Source organism: Podarcis erhardii (assembly GCF_964252035.2).
Source record: "Podarcis erhardii genome assembly, chromosome: 16".
Taxonomy (NCBI): Eukaryota; Metazoa; Chordata; class Lepidosauria; order Squamata; family Lacertidae; genus Podarcis; species Podarcis erhardii.
In genome coordinates, this window is record NC_138514.1 from 34,374,621 (window position 1) to 34,396,472 (window position 21,852).

The following is a 21,852-nucleotide window of genomic DNA, read 5'->3' on the forward strand; positions in this document are numbered from 1 at the left end:
TGTGTGCTCAATGGGACTTTCAATGGTTGGGAATGTCAGATTAAAATTTTCAGAGTGGCAAAAACTGCAAGATAATTTAAGAATAAGAATAAGCATATTTTCAAAAGGCATGTAGGCCTCTGGATTCTTCTTGCTCTCTCTTTGGTACAGAATTCGGGTCACCCGGCTCCAGTACTATCAATTGCAATTTACTTTGGGCTGCTTCTTTTTCATTTGGTTGTTTCAATGTGTGTTTAAAAGCGCTTGGTGTTCTCACAGAGTAAACACCTGTTTGGAAACACATGGGAAGCTACTTCATATCAGGCTTAACTGTGATCTTCAGACTGTCAAGAGAGAGGTCTGCTCCATCATCTGCCCTCTGATCCATTCAATCTGATTAGGCCAAGGATTTTCTGCACAAAAAGCATAGGCTCTACCACAGACTGGTGGCATTTGGGAGGCCGCTGTTTGGTGCTGGAGGGTCCTGGACCAGATAGGGTGCTGAGACTAGATAGGCCTCTAGTCTGATCCATCTGGGCTCTCCTTACACTCTTAGACTACTGGGGCATTTGCGCTTTTCCATCAATGGCCTCCTGAGTTGGGATCCAGCAGTTCCTGGTTTGAGCAGCACAGCAGTTCCTCACACATGTCAGCTGCAATGTCATTGCAATGTATCTTAATCCACACACCGCTCTCCTCCCAGGTTGAACAGAGGATGTAGGATATAGCACCATAGTTTAGTGGTAGAGATCCGCTTTGCATGCACAAGGTCCCAGGTTCAGTCCTTGGCATCTGCAGGTAAGGCTGGGGGAATCGCCAGCCTGAAACCCTTCCCATTGGGGCATTTGGTTGGCCAGCTATGAGAACAGGATGCTGCGCTAGATGAGCCATCTAGTCTCATGCCCTGATGTTCTCAAAGCATATACCTCTTTAAAGCATCAGTAACTGCAAAAGGCGGCTCTAGTGGAGCAGGCATGCCTATTTCCATGAGTAACAATATAGCCCATAGCCCAGGAGCAAAAAGAAAAGTGGCTTTTTGACCAGCACTGAAAACCCACCAGAATCACCTTCTTTTGGATCTGGAACTATGCAAGCTCATCTCTCTCTCGAGACCATTTACAGAATCCCTTTCTCTGGCCCACAAGAAGTAGTGCTTACCGACCTGTCTGCTGTGTAAACGTCTCACCAAGGACGCCATCGTTAATGCCCTTGTCTCCCCATCAGTGTCCGGATAATGCTTCTTGAGACACTCTCCTGTCTCCATCCATTGTCCTACCAGACGCCAAGCTGTGTGTGCAGGAGGATTAAGGGCAGAGAGTGCTACCTGTGTATGTCTTTATCTCTGTGGCGGTGTCTCCAGACCACAGTTTCCCTCATAAATGAGCAACGGCAAGGCCCCAAATGCTTAACTTTGACTCCTTGGTGTTTACCCAATTCCCACCCTCCGACCCCCGAGTCTTTGGTTGAAGTGCCATGGGGGGCAGGCAAAATGGAAGAGGCCACAACTCCAAACAGTTCTAATTTTCAGCAGAGGGGTAGCTTGGAGGAGGGTGGGTTTTGTGTGTGTGTTTAGTATTAGCTTGGAAGAGGGAGTCTCGAAGATTTTGTTTTTGAGCAGCCCATCCAATTTGTACTTCCCACTACCTAACATGCAGATGAGAAAGCAGGCTAAGTCTTCAGTTTTCACATCTCTTCTAAATTTTCAGTATGGTTCTCGGCTCAAATAACATAACAGAAAGCCTATTTTTGGTTAAAATGTGTACAGAAATGAGCGTTGTAGGATGAAATGCACACAGAAATGTATATGTCAGAATGGCATGTATGCAAAACACACACACACATTGCAGACTGAAGTGGAAATGGAATGGGACAGACTTAAAAATGAAGGCATGCAAAACCAACACCAAGAAGAAAATAGATTGATTTCAGCTGGAGTAGGGATGGGGAGATCTGTCCCTTTCAGTTTCTCACCGTTTCTCATTTTTCCAATCTTAAGATCAGTTCTCATTTCCATATTAGTTTGCAATAACAATAATAAACCTTCCTTGTCAGCATTTTAGTGCAAATTTCTCTCAGTATAGACATTTTTTATGCTATTTTGCCAAATATGCACATTTCTCCTATTATGCAGAGGTGTGTGTTATTTTCACTAGTATATGCATTCTTATGCACCCTTTTCCCCCCAGTGTATGTGTAATGGTTATGGGTGGGTTACTCATGCGTAAATTGCCCCCAGTTCAGTTAGAACGTTTGCTCAACCATGTTTAGGGTTAGAGCTCGCCCTCCGTGACCTGTTAGTCACTTGCAGAATCCGTCAGTGGGCGTTTCTTGAACCTCTTCCAGCATAAAAGCTGTTTGACCCCAAGTCTCCTCCTATGTTCCCTGCGCGGAACGCGTCTGCGCAAGTAAGAGGACGGCAAGGGCGTGCCAGCGCTCTCTCCGCTGGTTTCGGTTGAAGGGTCTTGGAGCCCTGACACCGATTCCTCCATCTCCCTCTCCTCTCTATTGGTGTCACGCTGAAATCCTTCCCCCCTGCTGGTTCCCTCTCCGGCATCGCCCTGGAGCCCCGCCTCCGCCTCTCGCTCTGATGTCAGTTCCCTGACAGTATGCATTTCTATACACATTACTTGGCTGGATTCCTTGTATTATTTGGAGAAGTGCAGATTTAGAAGAACAGACGTGTTCTGGTTCACGATAGTTTCAGAAAGTGCAAATTAGATAAACTCACCTTTAGATGCGAACTGAATTGCATTTCTTCCCCATCCCCAGCTTGGAGTGGTTGGGGCTTTCTTGGTGGCGAAAGAGCAATACTTTGTGCTTGGGAATATTTTAAGTTGAAGAAGCAAACTCACTTTCCTCCCAGTGAGTTTACTTTTGGTAGAAGAAAGAAAAGGACTTCTCTGCAGTGATTCTGGCAAAAGGCCCAAGATGCCTCCAACTCTTTGCTATATAATAAGCAAAATGAGCTGATTAAAAACTCATTACTCTGTTGAATAGTTTTCTTAACTGTGTAAAGCAACTGAGGGAGACAGATAGATAAATAGATGGATTCTATGTCAATTGTTTGGGGGTGGGGGTGGGGGTGGGGGGGTGGATGAGCTGATCTTTTATTTAAAAAAAAAAAATCACTTCCTCTTCTATTGTGTTTGAAGTATCTATGCACTGACCTGTCAGGGTTGGATTCATCCATATGGAAGTGTTTCTTCAAGTTTTGTAATCATTTAAAGGAGGGGGGAAATGCAGATCCGATTTGCAGATGTCTCTGGTTTTGTTCACAGACAGCAAGCCCGACTTGCTGCAGGTTTCTGCAGAAATGAGTCAGGGTAAAAATTAATGAGCATGCGTGGCGCAAAGGGCGCATTCCAAAGGTTGAGCTTTTAACTGCCCTGGGGGAAAGCCCCTCCACCCCAAGCCCAAGACCGGGCACTGAATTCAGCTTCCTGGGGATATGGAAACACACACACACACACACACACACACACACACACATTTCTAGACCTTATGATTGCGCATTTCTCTCCCCCCCCCCCCCCGCCGCCAATCCCCAATTGCAGCCAATAGACTCAGTTGCATTGTGTGCTTGGGGTGGGATGCCCACAACAGTTCCTCCACTTTGCAGATGTGCCTACAGGCCCAAAAAGGTTGGATGACGTCCCACCTGATGCTGTACTTCTCCTTAATCACGTCTTTAAGCCTCCATAGTCCGTCTGCCTTCAAAACCAAAAAAGGATCTTACTCTGCTTATTTTTATCTCCAGATCTGCTAACACGGCAAAACGTCCCTGCTTGGGTTAGTTAAAACAGTGAATTAAAATTTGAATATCTACCCACACCCTATTACACACACACACACACAGAGAGAGAGAGAGAGAGAGAGAGAGAATGGTATTTATATAAACTTCCAGTGAGCCATACTGACCTCAGCCCTCTCCTACTCACGTATGATGACTCTACCCATTCCTCCTGCCTTCTGTACCAGGAATTTCATCACAGACCCCCTCCCCACATAGAGCCCCTGCTTCTTTAAGCGATTTGGTCCTTTCTCCCTCACTGCCAGGAATTTTGTCCCAGATACCCATAGACCTCCTGCCCTCTTAAGTGACTCTGCCCCTTCTCTCTTTCTGCCTGCCATTCCAGGAACATGGACCCAGATGCCCATAGTTCCCCTGCTCCCTTAAACAGCTTTTTCTTTTTCCCTCACTGCCCTCAATGCCAGGAACCCCTCCCAAAAGAGTTGCTTTCCCTTTCCCTTTTGAACAGAGCTGGGGATGCCTCTTCTAAAATGATGCTTGCTGCAACAATATGTCATCTTTAACAAAAACAAAAATAAAATACGCTTTTTCTCGTTTGCGGAGCTATTTTTCTAGAAAAAGAGGTGCTAGAACTCACCATGAATGTCTTCCTTGTTCTCTTATAATGGCAATGGCTCTCACCTGACTAGTACCAGTGAGTTCCGGCTGAAAAAAAGGCTTTGCTCGTATGTACTTGTGCAGACCCTCCAAGTGTCCCTATTTTCCAGAGTCAGTTCCAGATTTAAAGAAGCCATCCTGATTTCTAATTTGATCCTGGAATGTCCCGCTTTTCCTTAGGACGTCTCTATTTCATTGGATAAATGTTGAAGGGTATGGAGTTATGCAACCTCTGAGCCAAGGAGATAAGTAACTATACAACCTTTAGAAGACATTTCAAGGCTGCCCTGTACAGTCATACCTCATGTTATGTCCACTTCATGTTACGTTCTTTCAGGTTACCTCCCGTGGCGACCCAGAAGTACCAGAAAGGGTTATTTCCAGGTTTCGCTGCTGATGCATGCGCAGACGTGCAAAACGATGTCACGCGCATGCGCAGAAGCAGCAAATCACAACCTGCGTGTGTGCAGACACGCCGCTGCGGGCTGCGTTCTTTTCATGTTGCGAACTGACCTCCGGAACAGATCCCGTTCGCAACCAGAGGTACCACTGTATAGGGAAACTTTTAAACGTTTACTGTTTTATATGTTTTTATATACAGTGGTACCTTGGGTTACAGACACTTCAGTTTACAGACACTGCAGGTTACAGACTCCACTAACCCAGAATAGTACCTCGGATTAAGAACTTTGCTTCTGGATGAGAACAGTGGTGGCGCAGCAGCAGTGGGAGGCCCCATTAGCTAAATGGTACCTCAGGTTAAGAACAGTTTCATGTTAAGAAGGGATCTCCAGAATGAATTAAATTCTTAACCTGAGGTACCACTGTACGTTGGAAGCTGCCCAGAGTGGCTGGGCCACTCTGGGGTATAAATAGTAAAATTGTTGTAGTTGTTGAATGGGGTGTCCCTATTTTCATTGGAGACAAGTTGGAGGGCATGTCTGTGTGTAGGTTTTAATCAACTCAGCAATTGATTTCTTTCATAGTCATAGCATATAATTGTGAGATCAGGTTTGGGCTTGCGTCAGCAGGTGTTGTTCCCAAGGACCACCTCTTGCTGCCCCAGCTGCCCCAGGCCCCCTCCGGGCGCCAGGAGGCCACCACTGCAGTTGCCCAGACTGCATTGTGGACAAGTACAGTGGTACCTCAGGTTACATACGCTTCGGGTTACAGACGCTTCGGGTTACAGACTCCGCTAACCCGGAACTTTGCTTCAGGATGAGAACAGAAATCGTGCTCTGGCGGCGCGGCGGCAGCAGGAGGCCCCATTAGCTAAAGTGGTGCTTCAGGTTAAGAACAGTTTCAGGTTAAGAATGGACCTCCGGAACGAATTAAGTACTTAACCCGAGGTACCACTGTACAGTGGAGGTTGCCTAGCTGGCACCCCTCAAGAGAGCACTGCCATCATTGCCTGTCTCCTCTTGAAGAGCCATAGTTCAGTAGCAGAACATGTGCTTTGCATGCAGATGCTCTCTGGTTCAATCCCTGGCATCTTGATGCAAGACTATGGGGGGAAACTCCCTACCTGAGAGCTGCTGCTAGTCAGTGTAGACAATACTCATCCACACTTATGCCTAGAAAGCATAGGATTGAGCAGTTTTGCCTTTGAGCCATCACTTCCCCCTGAAAAACCTGCTCTTTAGTGCTGAATCAGAGCAAACATCAACCCAGTTGATGTTTGCTCTGATTCAGCGGTAACCTGCAAGTTTTCCAGGGGGAAGTGTGGGTGAGCCCTGACACAGATAGACCAATGGTCTGACTTGGCATAAGGCAGCTTCCCATTCATCCAAAGAATACTTGTGTAAGAAAGTTTAAAGAAACACATGCTCCTTAGTCTTCTTCTTAATGCCTATGAGAAGCTCCCTTTCCAGCTCCTCTTTTGCGTTTGCTGCCGATCTCCCAATTTCCCCAGCGCACACGAGAACCAGGCTCACAGAAGGGTAAACTCTCCTGCCCTTTTGAGTCCGGTCTCTCCTGCAGATGAGAATGGGATGAGTTAAGTGACTGAAAGCCCGAGGCCAGGACGTGCCGCCTGTAATCATTTTTTCACTCCATCATCTCACCTTGCGATGCCACGCTGCCTTATACAGCCACCAGATGGCTGATGAATAATATAAGTGACAAGGGCAAAACCTCTCAAATGCATTCAAAGGAGAAACTTCGAGATGCCGAGGAGCTGGCTGGTCCTCTGGCTCAAGACCAGCTGGGGTTTGTTTATGCCCTTTGACTGAATCCAGCAAGCGGGCTGCGCCATTGCCTCAATTAGGCCGAAGTCTATAGGAAAAGAAGGCTCTCCGTGAACTAACAGGGATATCCTGGCCTTGTTTTGTTCCGTCTGTGTCGCCTCCAGTGCCTGCATCGTCCGTGGCATCCTGAACTCCCTTGTCTAATGAACGTTTTAGAACACATTTCCTCCCTGCTTCCTTTTGGCCTGCAAAGCTCTGTGCAAGTGTTGAAGTAGTCTGGCTTGAGAGGGAGAGTCTTTCTCCCCCCAAGCTATCTGAATGCAGCCGCACTAAACAAAACTGCTTTTTGCAGGGTATGTAATTAACCTGTGGAATTCATTGCCACAGGATGCGAGCATAAGCAGTTGTTGTTGCTTTCAAATGTTTTAGATGCAGGAGCAGTTTTCAAAGTTCCTTGAGGATTTTTTCAGGTCAGTGTATCTGCCAAGGTATTCTCTGTGTTTGGCCTGACCATTTTAGGATTAGTGTTGTTGCCAAAATCAATAATTAACAAGATCCAAATGTGTCTGGCTAACAATGTCCGATTACAGTTTCAGACTATGCCCTCCCCTCTCTGGTGCCTTGAAAGCTTTAACTTTCTGGTGACCTGATTCCTTGGTATGGACGTCAGTGACATCAGATTCCCTGGAAAATTCATCCCCCAGGGACTCCTTAAACCTGTAATCAAAGATATGGGGTACAGCCCAGGCCCATGTGATCTCATTGTGGGTTGAACACATGCACTGTCTCTCCCCCCCAATAGCTGTGCATTTCAGGGGGCATATGGGTTGTGTTCGCAAACTGTCCTTCCATGCTTATTCCACCATTAGAACCCTTTGCATGGATGAATCTCCAGCATTTTCTGGGTGCAGATTGAAAACCACTGAAATAGATTAATGGGGACTATCAATGACTATCCACAATCAGGGGTAGTAAATACTTCTGAATACCAGTTGCTGGGAACCACAGGAAGGTCCTGCTTGCTGGTTTCCCACAGGCATCTGGGCGGCCGCTGTGAGAAAAGATGCCGGACTGGATGGGTCGTTGGCCTGATCCAGCAGCCAAGCTGTTCTTATGTTCTTCTTCACCATGCAGTAAAATAGGAATGGAGATTCTCTTGTATTGAAATCAACCCACTGGTCATGCTCCAATGCTGAACTGGGGCCTTGTCTCCAACTCTAACAGTGCAGTGGGTTCCTCATTTTCCTTTCACTCTTGTCTGAGATTTCTGATTTCCTTGCCTTATTCTTAGGCAGCTGCATGGCGAAGACAGCAGAGTTATGATGGTTACATCTCTCTCAAAGCTAGCCTAAGCCCTACTGTCGGACTGGGGCCTGCTCTATAGCCTGGGACAATTTTGACACAGGAATATCACCATTTTCCTACCTATATCTATCCCTGTTCCCTAACTGTGCACAATATCTGCCCATGTTAGCCATCCATAGGTCAGCTGGCTCAGTCACATGATTCTCCTGAAGGTCATATTACCTCCTGTTGACCAGCTCCCAATATGACTGCATCGTAGCACCTCCTATTTACCCGTGTTATCTTCTTTCTGCAAGTGAAGCTCCTTTTTTGCAGTTCAGGCGTGTGTGTTTTTTCTGGGAACCCCCGATGTTTCGTGAAGTCAACAGAAGCGCAACTGAAATGTTAAACTCCTTGGCTGAAGGCTCCACCACTCACTCTCAAGAATTATGCAAACCCATCCGTGGGTCTCAGAGTGTAATCAAAAACATTAGTTGCTCCAAACAAACACAAGCCCCACATCAAGGATGAAATGCCGGATTGCCTCCCCACCCCACCCCCCGCTTCTCTTTTACTTGTGGGTAAATCGGATTCCTTTCTAAAAGCATAATGCATCCTTTTGTATACAATCATCTGTGTGCATGCAACACACCACAGGGGTTGATAATGTCCCCGATAAACCCGGCTGTTTTCTTAAGCGAAGCGAAGCTGTGTGTTTTTTCAATTGCTTCTGACAAAAATCAGCATTTCCTGATTCTTAGTGGTGTGATGTTGGTAAGATACAACTTATGCGTCCCAGACTTTTCGGTGAGGTCAGGAATTACTTGTTATAAAAACCAGGGCTCAAATACTCAGGCTTCAGTTCAGATCACAGTTATTGAGTTACATACACAGATTGGTTGTGCTTGTGACATCTGTACCCCACCCTGGGTTGCTGGCAGGGAGCAGTGTTTTTAGCATCGCGACAACCCTGTGAGGTAGAGTAGGTTGAGAAACAGTGGCTTTCCCCAAGGCTGCTAAGGATTCGTCTGCTTTGTTAGGGGTGTGGAACCTTCAGCTGCATGCATTTGTGAAAGTGGACCCCGGAGAGAGGAAAAGAGGCCAGGAGTGGGGAGCGGAAATGGATGGAGAGAAGGGAAGACGAGGGCAGGAATCCTTCTGTATGCACTCAGTTCAGAGCTCTGGCAGCCTGCTATGTAGGGAAGAAGAGAAAGGGGAAAGGGTTCGAGGAAAAAGAGAGAGGGAGGGAGAAAGGGGTGCAGAAAGAGTAGGGGAAGCAGAGAGAGAGAGAAGTTTGATTCAGTTCACAAACCTAATTCGCACTTTCCAAAACAATCCATGAACCAAAGCTTTGAAATTCCTTTGAAATTCACCTGTCTCCAGATTCTTTTTTTTCCTTTTTTATTTTTTATTAAGATTTCCCATAAAAAACTCCAATCATACTAATTTACACATCACATATTTTAGCTTATTGGACCTCCCTCAACTTCTCTGACAATCATTCGAAATTAAGATCCTATCTTCACATTCCTTAATTTTAATATTGCCTTTAGATACTATATTTCTGTCCTTATTTACTTTCTTACAATATTCCTTATATTTTCACAAAGCTTCTTTAAAACACACTAGCGTTGTAAATTCCTCACATACAGTTTTCAAATACTCTGTAAATTTTCCCCAGTCCTCAAAAAACTTATGATCCTTTTGGAATCTAATTTTCCCAGTTAATTTGTCCAGTTCTGCATAGTCTGTTAATTTTGTTCTCCATTCTTCCACGGTCAGTACATCTTCTTGTTTCCATTTTTGGGCCATCAATGTTCTTGCTGCTGTTATTGCATACTGAAAAAGTTTACAGTCTCTCCTATTTATGTCCGTTCTTGTTATTCCCAGCAGAAAGGTTTCTGGTTTCTTAACAAAGCTATATTTTAGCATTTTCTTTAGTTCATTATATATCATCTCCCAGAACCCCCTTACTTTCTTACAATCCCACCACATATGCATAAATGTACCTTCTTTCTCATTACATTTCCAACATTTAGTCTCCAGATTCTGTAGTGCAGTTATCCAGCCAAGTAACTGTGCAAAAATGCACATTTGGTTGTAGAGTGTGCATAAAAAAATGTGTATCTTAGTAAAAACAACATACCAAAAAAAGTTATATTAGGAAAAATTGCTTTGCAAAAATGCTTTGTTTTATTTCATAAAATTTATATACCATTTGATTGCAACATTGCTAGAAAAATAAATTCTCTCTGCAGCCAGTGTGTTGGCAGTTAATGATATCTCAGATTCCTTGTTAAAAATATTAGTAGTGAATTTAAAAAAAAAAAACCTGTAAAAAAAGCAATGGTAGGAGGCTGCCTGGTCTATAGTCACTCTTATGTCGATTTTCATCCCACTGTGTGGCTCAAAGAGTGCGGCAGGTAATTGTCTCCACCCACCCTCAAGCCACCATTTTACAAATGGATCTGATTGCTGGACATTGGGGTTTTAATAAAATAAAAGGAATGTAGCACCTCAACCCTCACTCTTGAGATCATACTCCCATACCCTCCAACATTTCTCCAATAAAAATAGGGACATCCTATTCCATAATAATTATAATTTATATATATATATATATACCCTGTCCATTTGACTGGGTTGCCCCAGCTACTCTTGGCAACTTCCTACATATCTAAAAACATAAACATTTAAAAAACTTCCCTATACAGGGCTGCCTTCAGATGTCTTCTAAAGATTGTATAGTTACTTATCTCCTTGGCTCAAGGGTCACATAACTCTATACCCTCCAACTCTTCTCTGATGGAAATAGGGGCATCCTAAGGAAAAGTGGGACATTCCAGGATCAAGTCAGAAACGGGGATGGCTTCTGTAAATCTGGGACTGTCCCTGGAAAATAGACACACTTGAAGGGTCGGTCCTCCTTCTCCCAGATGATGACTCTAAAACTTCAGGCCCAGCTCATAGCTGGCCAGGCCTCTCTGGTGCTGGCATCTGAAAAGGTAGTAGATCAGAATCTGCTGGGCTCATACCTGACTCCACATGTCATGGCTTCATTCTGCTGTGGCTCCACCCTGGGCTTCTGGGTTCTTCTCCTGCTTTCCAGAGATGACCACCTTGGCCATATTAGAAATCTGCAGCTGGCAATACTACCAACAGCTGGAAGCAGCCGCTGAAACAAAGGCAGCTTTTCAACCAATGGCGCATTCTTTTGTTTTATATATATATATCTCTTCTATTACCTTTGCCCAGACTAGAACAGCCTTTTTTGTCTGGGCCTCCTTGGCTGAGGCTTTCAGTGAGGTGGGCTGGGCCTCGTGCTGAGGAAGTGCAGATCCTCCAGAAAGGAGAATAAAAGGTCAGGAATAATCCAAAAGGACAAGCTGTGCAGATCTGTGTGTATATTGGGTTTCACATATGAAACCCAGTCGTGATAAAGCTGATGGCTTTGGAAACATCTACTTTGATTAATGAAAACATCGTCCGCGTCGACTGCGGGTTTCATACTTCAAAAGATCGGCCGGGATTAAGGAAACGTCGGAGGGGTGGGGGAGGAGGCGGGAGAGTTGCTTATTCATATCACATCTCAGGAAACTATTTTGTAAAAAAAAAAAAAAAAGTACAAAAAAGGGAGGATTTCCAGAACAGAGGAAAGAAAAATGACAAGTATTTTCCCATTTGAAAGCTACAAATAAATTAGGCAATCAAGAGAGCCATTAACACAGAGCAGGCGGTGGTTGTAAAGGGGGAAGTTTGCAGATGTCTGAGCAAGAGTGTGGGTTGGGTCCCCCCCCCTTTTTGTATCTAATACTTTTGCTTCATTCATTCTAGAGCCCCCACTCCTGTAAAGGAGTTGGAATTGTTGGATGGGTTTCAATGTATCCAGTGCTTTTTTCTGGGGGGTACGCAGGGGTACGCATACCCTTAAACATTTTGTCCCTTTATTATATTTATTTTCCCTGAAAATGAGAGTTCTCCTAAACATTTTTTTTTAGAAAAAAGCACTGAATGTATCTATTAAATTAACCCCCCCCCCCCAATGCATCTGAACAAAACCAGTCATTTTGAAATCCATGTGCCCTTCTTTATAGAGGATGGTCCAAGATAAAATACAGAGCAGTCTCTCTCCCTCCCTCTCTCCCTCCCTCCCTCCCTCCCTCCCTCCCTCCCTCCCTCCCTCTGTGTGTGTGTGTGTGTTAAAGTTACCCATCTGCAGTGAGCACCTGGGTTGAGCAGGCACACACAGGCCACCGACTCACAGCTTTCCGCATAATCCTGAGAGGATTTGCCTTTCTCTTTCGATCATAGTCATTATTTCTAAACTTGCATCTATACATACAAATTAGCATGTGCAAGCTTCCTTGCGAGTATTTGTCCTCTTTTGCCCCTTTCTTTGGTGATGCCCAAGTGGCCACAAAGGAAGAGACCAGCAGCTGGATCAGGCCAGTGGCCCATTGAATCCAACATCCCCATGTCATCCGTGTCCAACCCAACGTCCATGCGAGCAGGATCTGAGTGCAAGAGCCTTCCCTTTTTTTGCTGGAAATTCCCTTATTCCAGCGCCGTTTCCTGCTGCTTCCCACTGCTATCCCAGATTGTTAGATATCCCGTAGACTGTCCCCAGGACAGGTGAGGCTGCTGATCCCTTATTTTTGAGGCTCCCTGGGACAGGTGAGGCTGCTGATCCCTTATTTTTGAGGCTGCTGATCCCTTATTTTCAAATCTGAAAGTTGACAGCTATGGCAAGAGCAACTCTCCCCACCTGTGATCCCCAACAACTTGCATTCAGAGGCTGGTACTACCCCCTTCCCGAAATCATGGAGAGCCACTTGTCAGTCAGTGCTAGACAATTCTTAGCTAGATGGAGCAGTCGTCTGACTCAGTACAAGGCAACTTCCTCTGCCTTTGTGCTACTTGTGGTCTGAGCTGGTGTAAGGCATCTTTCTATATTCCCTACTCATCCACAGTCTTAGCCAACGACTACGGACGTCTCAAAGATGACGGCCTGCCCTTCCCTCTGCTTGCTCTGTCACCGTGTTACACAGCAATTAGCGCTCTGTTGGCATACAGGACCAGCGAGCATCTTGCTATTTATAGCTCGGCTCCAAGCAATCCCGCAAAGTGAGCACCCTAGCCAGGGAATGAAAAAAGCTGACAGTTATATAGACTTAACTCCTGCGGTAGATATTTCTGCCACTGTTTTCCAAAGCTTATCTTTTGCACTTTAAGCCTTGATTTATTAAAAACATACAAAGGGGTGAATTGTTCCTGAGGGTTGTGACATATCGTAGATAAATTAGAAAGGAACTATGTAGGCCCTCGCGAGTTTGTTAGTCTTTAAAAGGTGCTGCAAGACCCTTTGTTATTTTTTGCCGAAGCAGACTGACACGGCTGGCCTTCTGGAAGGATATGAGCCATGCGATGGAGAGAAGGAAGCTGGCTCAGTGCAGGGCAAACTGCTCCATTGGCCCTGGGCCTTGTTCTCAGGGAGAAGGCTGCCATGCCATCAGAATGCTCACATCTCTGCTCTAGGTGTGGAGAGGTGATGGAAAGGAAGCTGGTGATGCTTTCTGGTGACAGCTACATGCTTCTTTCCTCTCTATATTTTCTCTCCTCGCAATAAACTAGGATCCCATTTCCATTTTTTGAAACAACAACAACCCAAGTTTCTAGTCCTTGTGGCTGAGTAAGAAGGCTTTAAGAGACAGTCCCAGGCCCGTGGACCAAATGTGGCTCTTCAGTCCCCTCTCCAACCCTTTGAACTCTCCCCAGGTCACATTCCCTCCCCCAAGCTTACCCCCTGCCTCATACCTTCCTCGAGTGTTTATGGGTGGCTAGAAGGTGTCCTTAAACTCTGAACATGCTGCAGAGAAGGGTGTGTGAGAGTATGGGTGTAGAAACTAGCCTACTATGCAAAGCGTACAATTTGTGCTAACTGCTCCACCCACTTTTGCCTCTGGCCCCGCCCACCACTGGCATGTAGCTCCCAGAATGCTGGTAGGAGGGGAATGTGGCCCCCGATTGGCAAACAGTTTCGAACACGTGTTTTTAATGCATGTGGACGATGCCTAGTGAAGTTTCAGAAGCCTTCTTTCCTCAAAGTAAATGCAGACCTGAAGATCTCAGCTTCCATTTTAAAAAAGAAAAGGGAACTCTGTGTTTCTAGGCCTTGTGGCTGACAAGGAGGCTTCACTCTTGTGTGGATGATGCCCAAAGTCTCAAAAGCTATGAGAAGATTGGGAGGGGGGGGTCATTGAGTAGGTTTTCCCATGACCCAGAAGCCCCAGTCTAGTGCCCACTGTGTAGCACTTTATCCCCCTCCCTACCCCGGCTGACGAATGAAACCAGAATAAGCTATGCAGAACAGCAAGAGTAGCAGACTTAGCTATGCAAGATGAAGCCAGTGTTGTAGTCATTGCGGCACTTGGGTTACTGTTGATGCCGAATTTAGAGGTGACAGTCTGCGCACAGCCCTAATGGGAGGATGCTCAGAGTTCTGCCGTCTGCCTCACACGGCATGTGTCGCTCCTCGCTGGGCTTGGTAACTCAGTGTCAGGAATGATGAAAGATTAAACCAGGTAGGGATTAATGGCTGTCTGGAGACCGGGTGAAGCTGATCACCTTAATCCATAACGCAATTCCAACGCCAGGGAGTGCCAAGGCAAAAGGTTGTCAGAGTCCAGTGAAACCAGTAAGTGGGGGGGGGGTACATATACAGTTATGTCCTGGCTAAATAATTTGCTACTGTCTCCTCGCATGAGGGGGCCTTCAGCCCTCGAGTAGATGCCAGTGGTGTCTGATGCCCGACGGTAGGTGGAGCCAATGAAAGGTGAAGCCAACAGATTCTGGTTTTGTCACCATCCTCCTCCCTGCTGAGTTCTATGAGGACAACACTGAGATGGAGGAGAAGAGGAAGCTGAGAGGCTGCACCACTCCTTGGGCTGAATGTAAGTAGATAGGCAGGCGGGCGGGAGCTGGATGAGGCCAGACGGAGATTTGCTAACTGCTCCACCCACTTTTGCCCCATTTGCCCTAACAAAGCAGCCTCCACTGATGGACTCTTTCCTATGTCAGTGAAATACAGTTTAGGCTTAAATAATGGAAAAGTGGTCATTAGTGTTCATGCTTACTCATTTTTGTGCCTGTGCAGTAGAGTCAAGGTGCATTAGAAAGGAGGTATGGAAGAAGGCTGAGAATACTAATACTGTAGAAATTTTTTTTGATGGCATCTCCCAGTTCTTTCCCTAAAAAACAAATGATTATATCCCTTGCGAGTCAGGCTCCAAGTCAACAAATTGAAATTCACGGGCAAGACCAACTTAGGCTTTACTCCAAGAAGAGTTTAGTTGGCTGCAACCCCAAACTTGTATCCACCCAGGACTTGTATCAGAAAACGAGGGCAGTCCCTGGCAAATGGGGATTATTGGCCCACGTGCAATCCTAGCTTAATGGTGTTGGCGTGAGATTTACTACCAGACACGTAGGTGGAATGCCAGCGCGGGGTGAAAAGGGAGGAGAAGATCAAAAGGGAGCGTCCCGAGCAGAGGTTTTTGGCACCGTTAATCCCTGAAAGCAGCATTCTACATTAATGCTCACACCTCACAAGTTGCCCGTTAAGAGCTCTTGGCAGGTCTCGGGGCTTGATTGGGGAGGCAGCGCTACTCTTGTCTCCTCGGCTCTCTCTCAAGCATCTATGGAACTAGAGTCAGACTCTCTCTCTCCCTCCCTCCCTCTGAAGTTTTTTTTTTTATTTATTTGGGTGCCTGCACAGCCGCCTTGGCAGAGCATCAAAAGCGATTGCCACTGTTATTCATAGGCCTGCTTAAAAGGAGGACCAGGGTGTTTGGGTTTCCCACTTTCTGAAATGTGATAAAAAGTCTTGATCTCCCGTCCTTGTCTACCAAAGAAGGGGAGGGTGAAGTGGAATCTTTGGGAGCCTTTAGGAAAAGGCAACTGATGAGGCACTTGAGAACATTCTTCAGGTCCCCCAAAGTGCTGACACAGAAAAGAAGGCAAAGACGAGGGGTGCTTCCACATCCAGCTGGGGTTCAACCACACAGAGGCAAATTCAAGTTGCACAATTAAATTGGATTTGGTGCACTTATGGGGGGGGAAACAACCCACTCCCCCCCCCTAAATAACAGCGAACTTTCTGCAATATGGATAGTGACAGGAAGGTGTACTTGAAAGTGAGGCAGAACATGCTGTAACCCAGGGCTAGGCAACCTAAGGCCCGGGGGCCGGATGTGGCCCAATCACCTTCTCAATCCGGCCCACAGATGGTCTGGGATCAGCATGTTTTCACATGAGTAGAATGTGTCTTTTTATTTAAAATGCATCTCTGGGTTATTTATGGGGCACAGGAATTTGTTCATCCCCCCCCCTCAAAATATAGTCCAGCCCACCACATGCTCTGAGGGACGGTGGACCGGCCCACGGCTGAAAAAGGTTGCTGACCCCTGCTGTAACCAGTGAAAATGGATGCTCAATAAACAGCCAACATTTGTGGTGGGGAGAACAATTGGCCCAAGATCACCCTGTGAACTTTGTGGCTGAGTGCGGATTTGAATCTAGATCCTATTTGGACACATCACCCACTGCGCCACACCAGCTCCACCAGTGGAGGCTGTTCCACTAGGGCAAATGAGGCACTGCCCCAGCAACCTCAGTGACCCAGCTTCCTGCCTTACTTGCAACTGGCCCACGGAAATGCCTTGGCTGTGACCTTCCTCCTCCTTGGTCTCAGTGTTGCCCCTTGCACAACTCAACAGGGAGGAGTTGGCTCCGCCTTTCTTTGGCTGTGGCTCTGCCTACCATTGGCCTCCTTGCCATCCAACCCACCAATCCCAACAGGCACCAGCCGCCAATGGACTGTACATCACAGATGAACTCAGGAAGCTGCCTTATATCAGGCCAGACTGCTTGTCCCCTTCCCTAAGAACTGTTCCCTCTGGCCGAGGGAGAGGTCACAGAGCAGAGCTCTTTCCCACCCTTTGGATACCTGATCCTTTTAATGGTAGGTGCCAGGAGTTGAGCCTGGCACCTCCTGTACCCAAAGCATTGTCCTCTCCCACTGAGCTGTGGCATGAAGCCCAATCGAAAAGGATTTTGCAAAGCGAAAAGCCCACATAAACAATGATGGAAGCATCTAAGTTCCAGGAAGTGACATCAAAATGGCAAGTGATGTTGACTAGATTTGGGGTTCCCCTCGTGGGCCTTAAAACGCCAGACACTCTCACCCGCCCCCTCACCCTTCGTATTTATTTATTTTCTCCAAGCCATTAGCTTTTCCTATTATCTCTCCTCTTTGCTGATGCACGGATTAGCTGGCCGGCCTGAGTGTTTACCACCGGTTATCACCCAGTACTTTGGACGTTATCAGAGGAAGGGACGCCTGCCGCAGGGCCTGGTCTCTCGCCCTTTCTATTACTACCTGTCAGAGGCCGGGAGTGAGCTGTGAAGCTGCCCAGTTGCCGCAGGAGTGCAGATAGTTTCTGACGGCTGATCAAAGGGAAGCACCAGAAGCCTGATAACCAGGGGATGTGTTTTGTGCACTTTCAACTTCGAGAGAAATGTTGGCATTTCCCTCCTTCCCTCCGCGCCCCCCACCCACCCACACCCGACCTCTGCAGGCTGGCAAAAGCCAGGCCCGCTAAACGCTCCATATTCAGTTACCTAATTGTTGAGTGAAATGGCAAGCAGATCGCGCGTCAAAGCCCCCAGACAGTAATCTCATTCCAAGCGGGGGAATGATTTAAAGTAAGCCTTCGCGGCCGAGCTGCTATATAATAGACTCGAATAATTTTAATTTGTACTTTGAAGTGATCTGGGGGTCCACAATCTAATCTTTGCATTTAGTCAAACGTCATGTCCTATTTTTGAATTAGGAAACAACTGCAAGTTAAGGGAATTATTTTTCAGTTGCCTTTCTGGAGAGCGTAGAGGTTTTCGCTCCATTGTCTTCGCTGCGTGTGCCCGTTTATCTCTCAGGTTCCTTTCACTTGTTCTTTTGGAGCCGATGGATGCTGGTAGGAATGGTGTCAGCACCCAATAATTGCATGCCGCTGCTGATGCCCAGTCCCCTCAAGAGGGGTCACCGCTGATACCAGCCCTCCTTGTGGCATGCAGCTGGGTCTGGAGCTGCCAACCATTTGAAATTTCCCACAATTCCCTGGAGTGCCTGATAAATCATTGTTCCAGGGTATAGTAGAAAATCAAAATGGCAGTGTGTTCCCCAGTGAAGGGCATCATTGAATGCTCCAGAGTGAGGCTACATGATCAAGCACTCAGGGGCATGGTGGGAAATTTAAAATGGCGGCTGCATTGGCACACTGATATAGATGGCTGCATTCCTTTCTGATGACCTCCTCAAACCTGGATCAGGCCCTGGATGCTGATGATCAGTCTATTTGCTTGTTGTAGAAAGAATTTGGGAGTTGTGTTTTAAAAGAATGTGTAGTGCCTGGGTGATGCATGGGCTGGTCATGCCCTGTGCATGCCGTGTGTTAACATTTTCTGTGTGCTTAAAAAAATAATATATCCATCCTGTTCCTTGTGAAAAGAAGACCTTGCCTTCTGGATATGAACTTGGATATGATTTTTAAAATTAAATGCCAATTGGTCTCCAGTAATTCACATCTTGAGGCCCTGATCCAGGTGCTGTTGCCCAATGAAGGCCAGGCCTTATTGAACAGGGCCTTATTGGAAGTGGCACCAACTTCACTGAGTGTCTGCCAGCCCCAATACTATATTATTTCAGGCTGCAATTTTGTGTCCACTTATCTAGGAGTAAGCCTCACTGAATTCAATAGGACTTACTTCTGAGTAGACATATATTAGGGCTGTGGTTGTTAGGCACGTGGCCAAGTCTTGGTTCTCCCAGAAAGCTTTTGGTCAATATGCCTTACCAGTATCTAACCTTGGAATCGTATAAGGCCAATTAAAACTAATGGACAGAAGTTAGTCGTGCTCATTAATTTATCTGGGCTGGATCCAATGTAAGTTTTACTCAGGGGTCAACCCATTGAAATTAATGGGCACAGAAAACTTAGATCCATTAATTTAAGTGGGTCTGCTCTGAGCAGGGCTAACGTTGAATACAACCCATAGTGTGATTCTTTTCCCTATGATCTTTTGTTACATAATACTGCTGTGAAATGTAATATACATAATACTGTATTGTTTTATATTTTCTCACCTTGGGTTTTCTTTTTGATGTCCGATGCTCTCCTGAAGTGAAGCTGCTGTAAGCGAAATGGGGGGAAATAACATATAAACTAACTTTCATCCCGTCGTTTCTCCTGAAGGTGCCTTTGATCGGAGCATGACCCTGCTGGAAGTCTGCGGGAGCTGGCCCGAGAGCTTTGGCCTCCGCCACCTGTCTTCCATGGAACAAACCGACGAAGGCCTCCGGGAACGGCTGGCTGACGCCATGTCTGAGTCGCCCGGTCGGGACATAGTGGGATCTGGAACAGGTACAAAGAAGAGATGTGATCAGAGATCACATACGTCTCTCACCCAATGGTGATTTTCTTTAACTAACTTATAATGTTCATCCACCCCCATTGCCTTGCTCCCTGGAGGACAGCCCCACTCCTAAGCGGATCCTTAACATATTGGGGTAGCACTTAGATATAGCTGGAGCATTTGCAGAGGGTGGGGGAGGTTGACAAATCTAACACACAAAACCCAGGGCCCATCTGCACTATACATTTAAAGCAGCATCACACCACTTTAAACAATCAAGACTTACCTCAAAGAATCCCGGGAACTGTTAAGGGTGCTGAGAGTTGTGAGGAGGCCCCAATTCCCCTTGCAGAACTGCAATTGCCAGAGTTCCCTAGGAAGAGGGGTTGATTGTTAAACGTCTCCGGAAATTGTAAGCTCAGATAGGGAAGGATAAGTCTCCTAACAAATCTCAGCATCCTTAACAGACTGCAGCTCCTAGAATTCTTTGGGGGTGAAGCCATAACTGCTTAAACTGGTTATGATCCCGCTCTAATTGTGTAGTGCAGATGGGGCCCTGGCAGTGGCAGAATTGTACCTTTCTAACAGAGGGAGGATAGAAGGTCTTGAAACTATATAACAGGCCTCTTGGGCCATGTGGTTCTCCGGACCGAGGGAGGTGTCAGATCTGCTTCAAACATCCTGGCTTGACTGTGCCCATCCCAGCTGCCTGTTGCTTCCCCCAGCACACTCTGGCCTGAAATGACTCCAGGTTAGAGAGGGGAAAGGCAGCCTGTGGCCATCCAGGTGTAGCTGGGCTGCAGCATCCATCATCTCTGACCCTTGGTCTTGTTGGCTGGGGCCGGTAGCATTAGAGTCCTACTGGATCAGGCCAATGGCCCAGCTAGTCCAGCATCCAGTGGCCAACCAGATGCCCCAACAGGAAACTGAGCGCAGCAACAGCAGCTGTCCCCATTTGCAATCCCCAGCAACTGGCCCTGCCTCTGACAGTAGAGGTAGGTCTGATGGGAGTTGGGATCTGATAGTGATCTGGAGGACACCCAAGTTGCAGAAAGATGATGCAAAAGCTAATGAATCCCTTCATTGTGAGCCATTGTGGTGCACATTACATTCCCAATATTGCTAACATTTCCAAAAGCACCTCCGGATAGCCCCACTCCCAGAATTCCTTTGAGAAAGTTGCTGGTGGTCTTTCTGCCCACCCCCCTCACCCCACCCAAATGGACTCTCCCTTCCCTTCTGACTTCAAACGCTTTGGGGCCTCTGAACCCTCCCGATTGCATGATGGCAGCCCACCTCCTTCCAGGGTTTGTGTCTGCCATGGCGACATGAAAACAAATGTTTGTGTCTTGGGACAGTTGCAGATTTGGGGCTTGTGACAACCCACCTTAAAAATGTCCAGTCTCCACACACTGCCCCCCACTCCGTGCCCCACAGGAACGTGCCTCGCTTCCCCTCGCGTGGCATCTGCGCTGATCAACAGCAAATGTGCAGATGAGGTTCTGGGTGTATAATTATCTGCCTTTGAGAGAGTGCTGGCTCCCATAATCCAAATTAATCCATCTTCATCACAGTCCATTATTGTGATAAATTAAAGGGCCCATTAACATAAATGGAATGGCACTCCCAGGGATTAGGCTTCGGCTCAAGAGGCCGTCGGGAGGCTGGAATGCTTGCAAATTGCAGGCGCTTTTGGCGGCTGGGATTGGTGTTAAGCAAATTCCCTCTTTCCCCGCAAGAAAGATCCCATTTGGACTGTGAGTAACAACTCAACACCAGCATTAGAACAGCGCCTGGCTGGAGTTTTTCAGAGGGGAGAAAGGTTGTGTTGTGTACCCTCTTGCTTGTGCCTCAGAGAAAGAAAAATGATCGGGTCAGAGAGTGTGTTCCAGGTATCTGTGCCAAACAGTTTGGGGATATATAATATAGCATAGAAAACAAAAACTGGTGAATCTTGCTGTTTGCTGTTCTAGAGAAGCCAAGCTTCTAGCCCTCCTTGTTCAAGGAAGTTTGAAGCAGTCCCAAAAGCACCACATGTTAGGTCTGGTGCAACTCCGCTCCTCAGCCTTTTGCCGAGTTTGGGGCCTGGAGTTCCAAAGGGATGATTTAGCAAAGACTAGCACACAATGTTATCAATGAGGGAAGTCCATAGCAAGCTGTCTTACACTGAATCAGACTATTGGGGTGCGGGGCATCAGGGTGCAGAAGCCCTGGGGCTCAGGCCCTCTGGGCCACCCCTGAACAATGCTCCTGTGGACCTAAATCAGCTGCTTGAATTTCTCATTAAAACCTTGCCAAGCTATAAACTGAAGAGCAAGCAGAGGTCAAGATGAATGGCTGCCCCTTTCTGCTATATCTCAGACAGAATATTGCTGGCTGCTTTTGAAACCCATCCCCATTCTCCTCACCCACCCCACCCCCCGAATATTTACTCTGTTGTTGAAAGCGTTTGGCTGAAACAGCCATTTGTCTCTCTTTTATTTAAAAACATTATTATTATTTTTTGCTTAGTCTTCACTTTCTCTA

General features: G+C 46.7%; 1 protein-coding gene across 4 annotated transcripts in view; it reads left to right on the plus strand.

Annotated features, from left to right (window-relative positions):
• BCAS3 (BCAS3 microtubule associated cell migration factor) overlaps positions 1-21,852 on the plus strand; it is a 460,752-nt gene that overhangs the window by 419,259 nt on the left and 19,641 nt on the right. For 3 of the 4 annotated variants that reach the window (XM_081844097.1, XM_081844096.1, XM_081844098.1), the window contains one exon: positions 19,167-19,334. In XM_081844097.1, coding sequence (XP_081700223.1) covers positions 19,167-19,334 — 168 coding nt within the window. Of the gene's footprint in view, positions 1-19,166; positions 19,384-21,852 lie in introns of all 4 variants that reach the window. The other variant, XM_081844099.1, reaches the window with a different exon arrangement.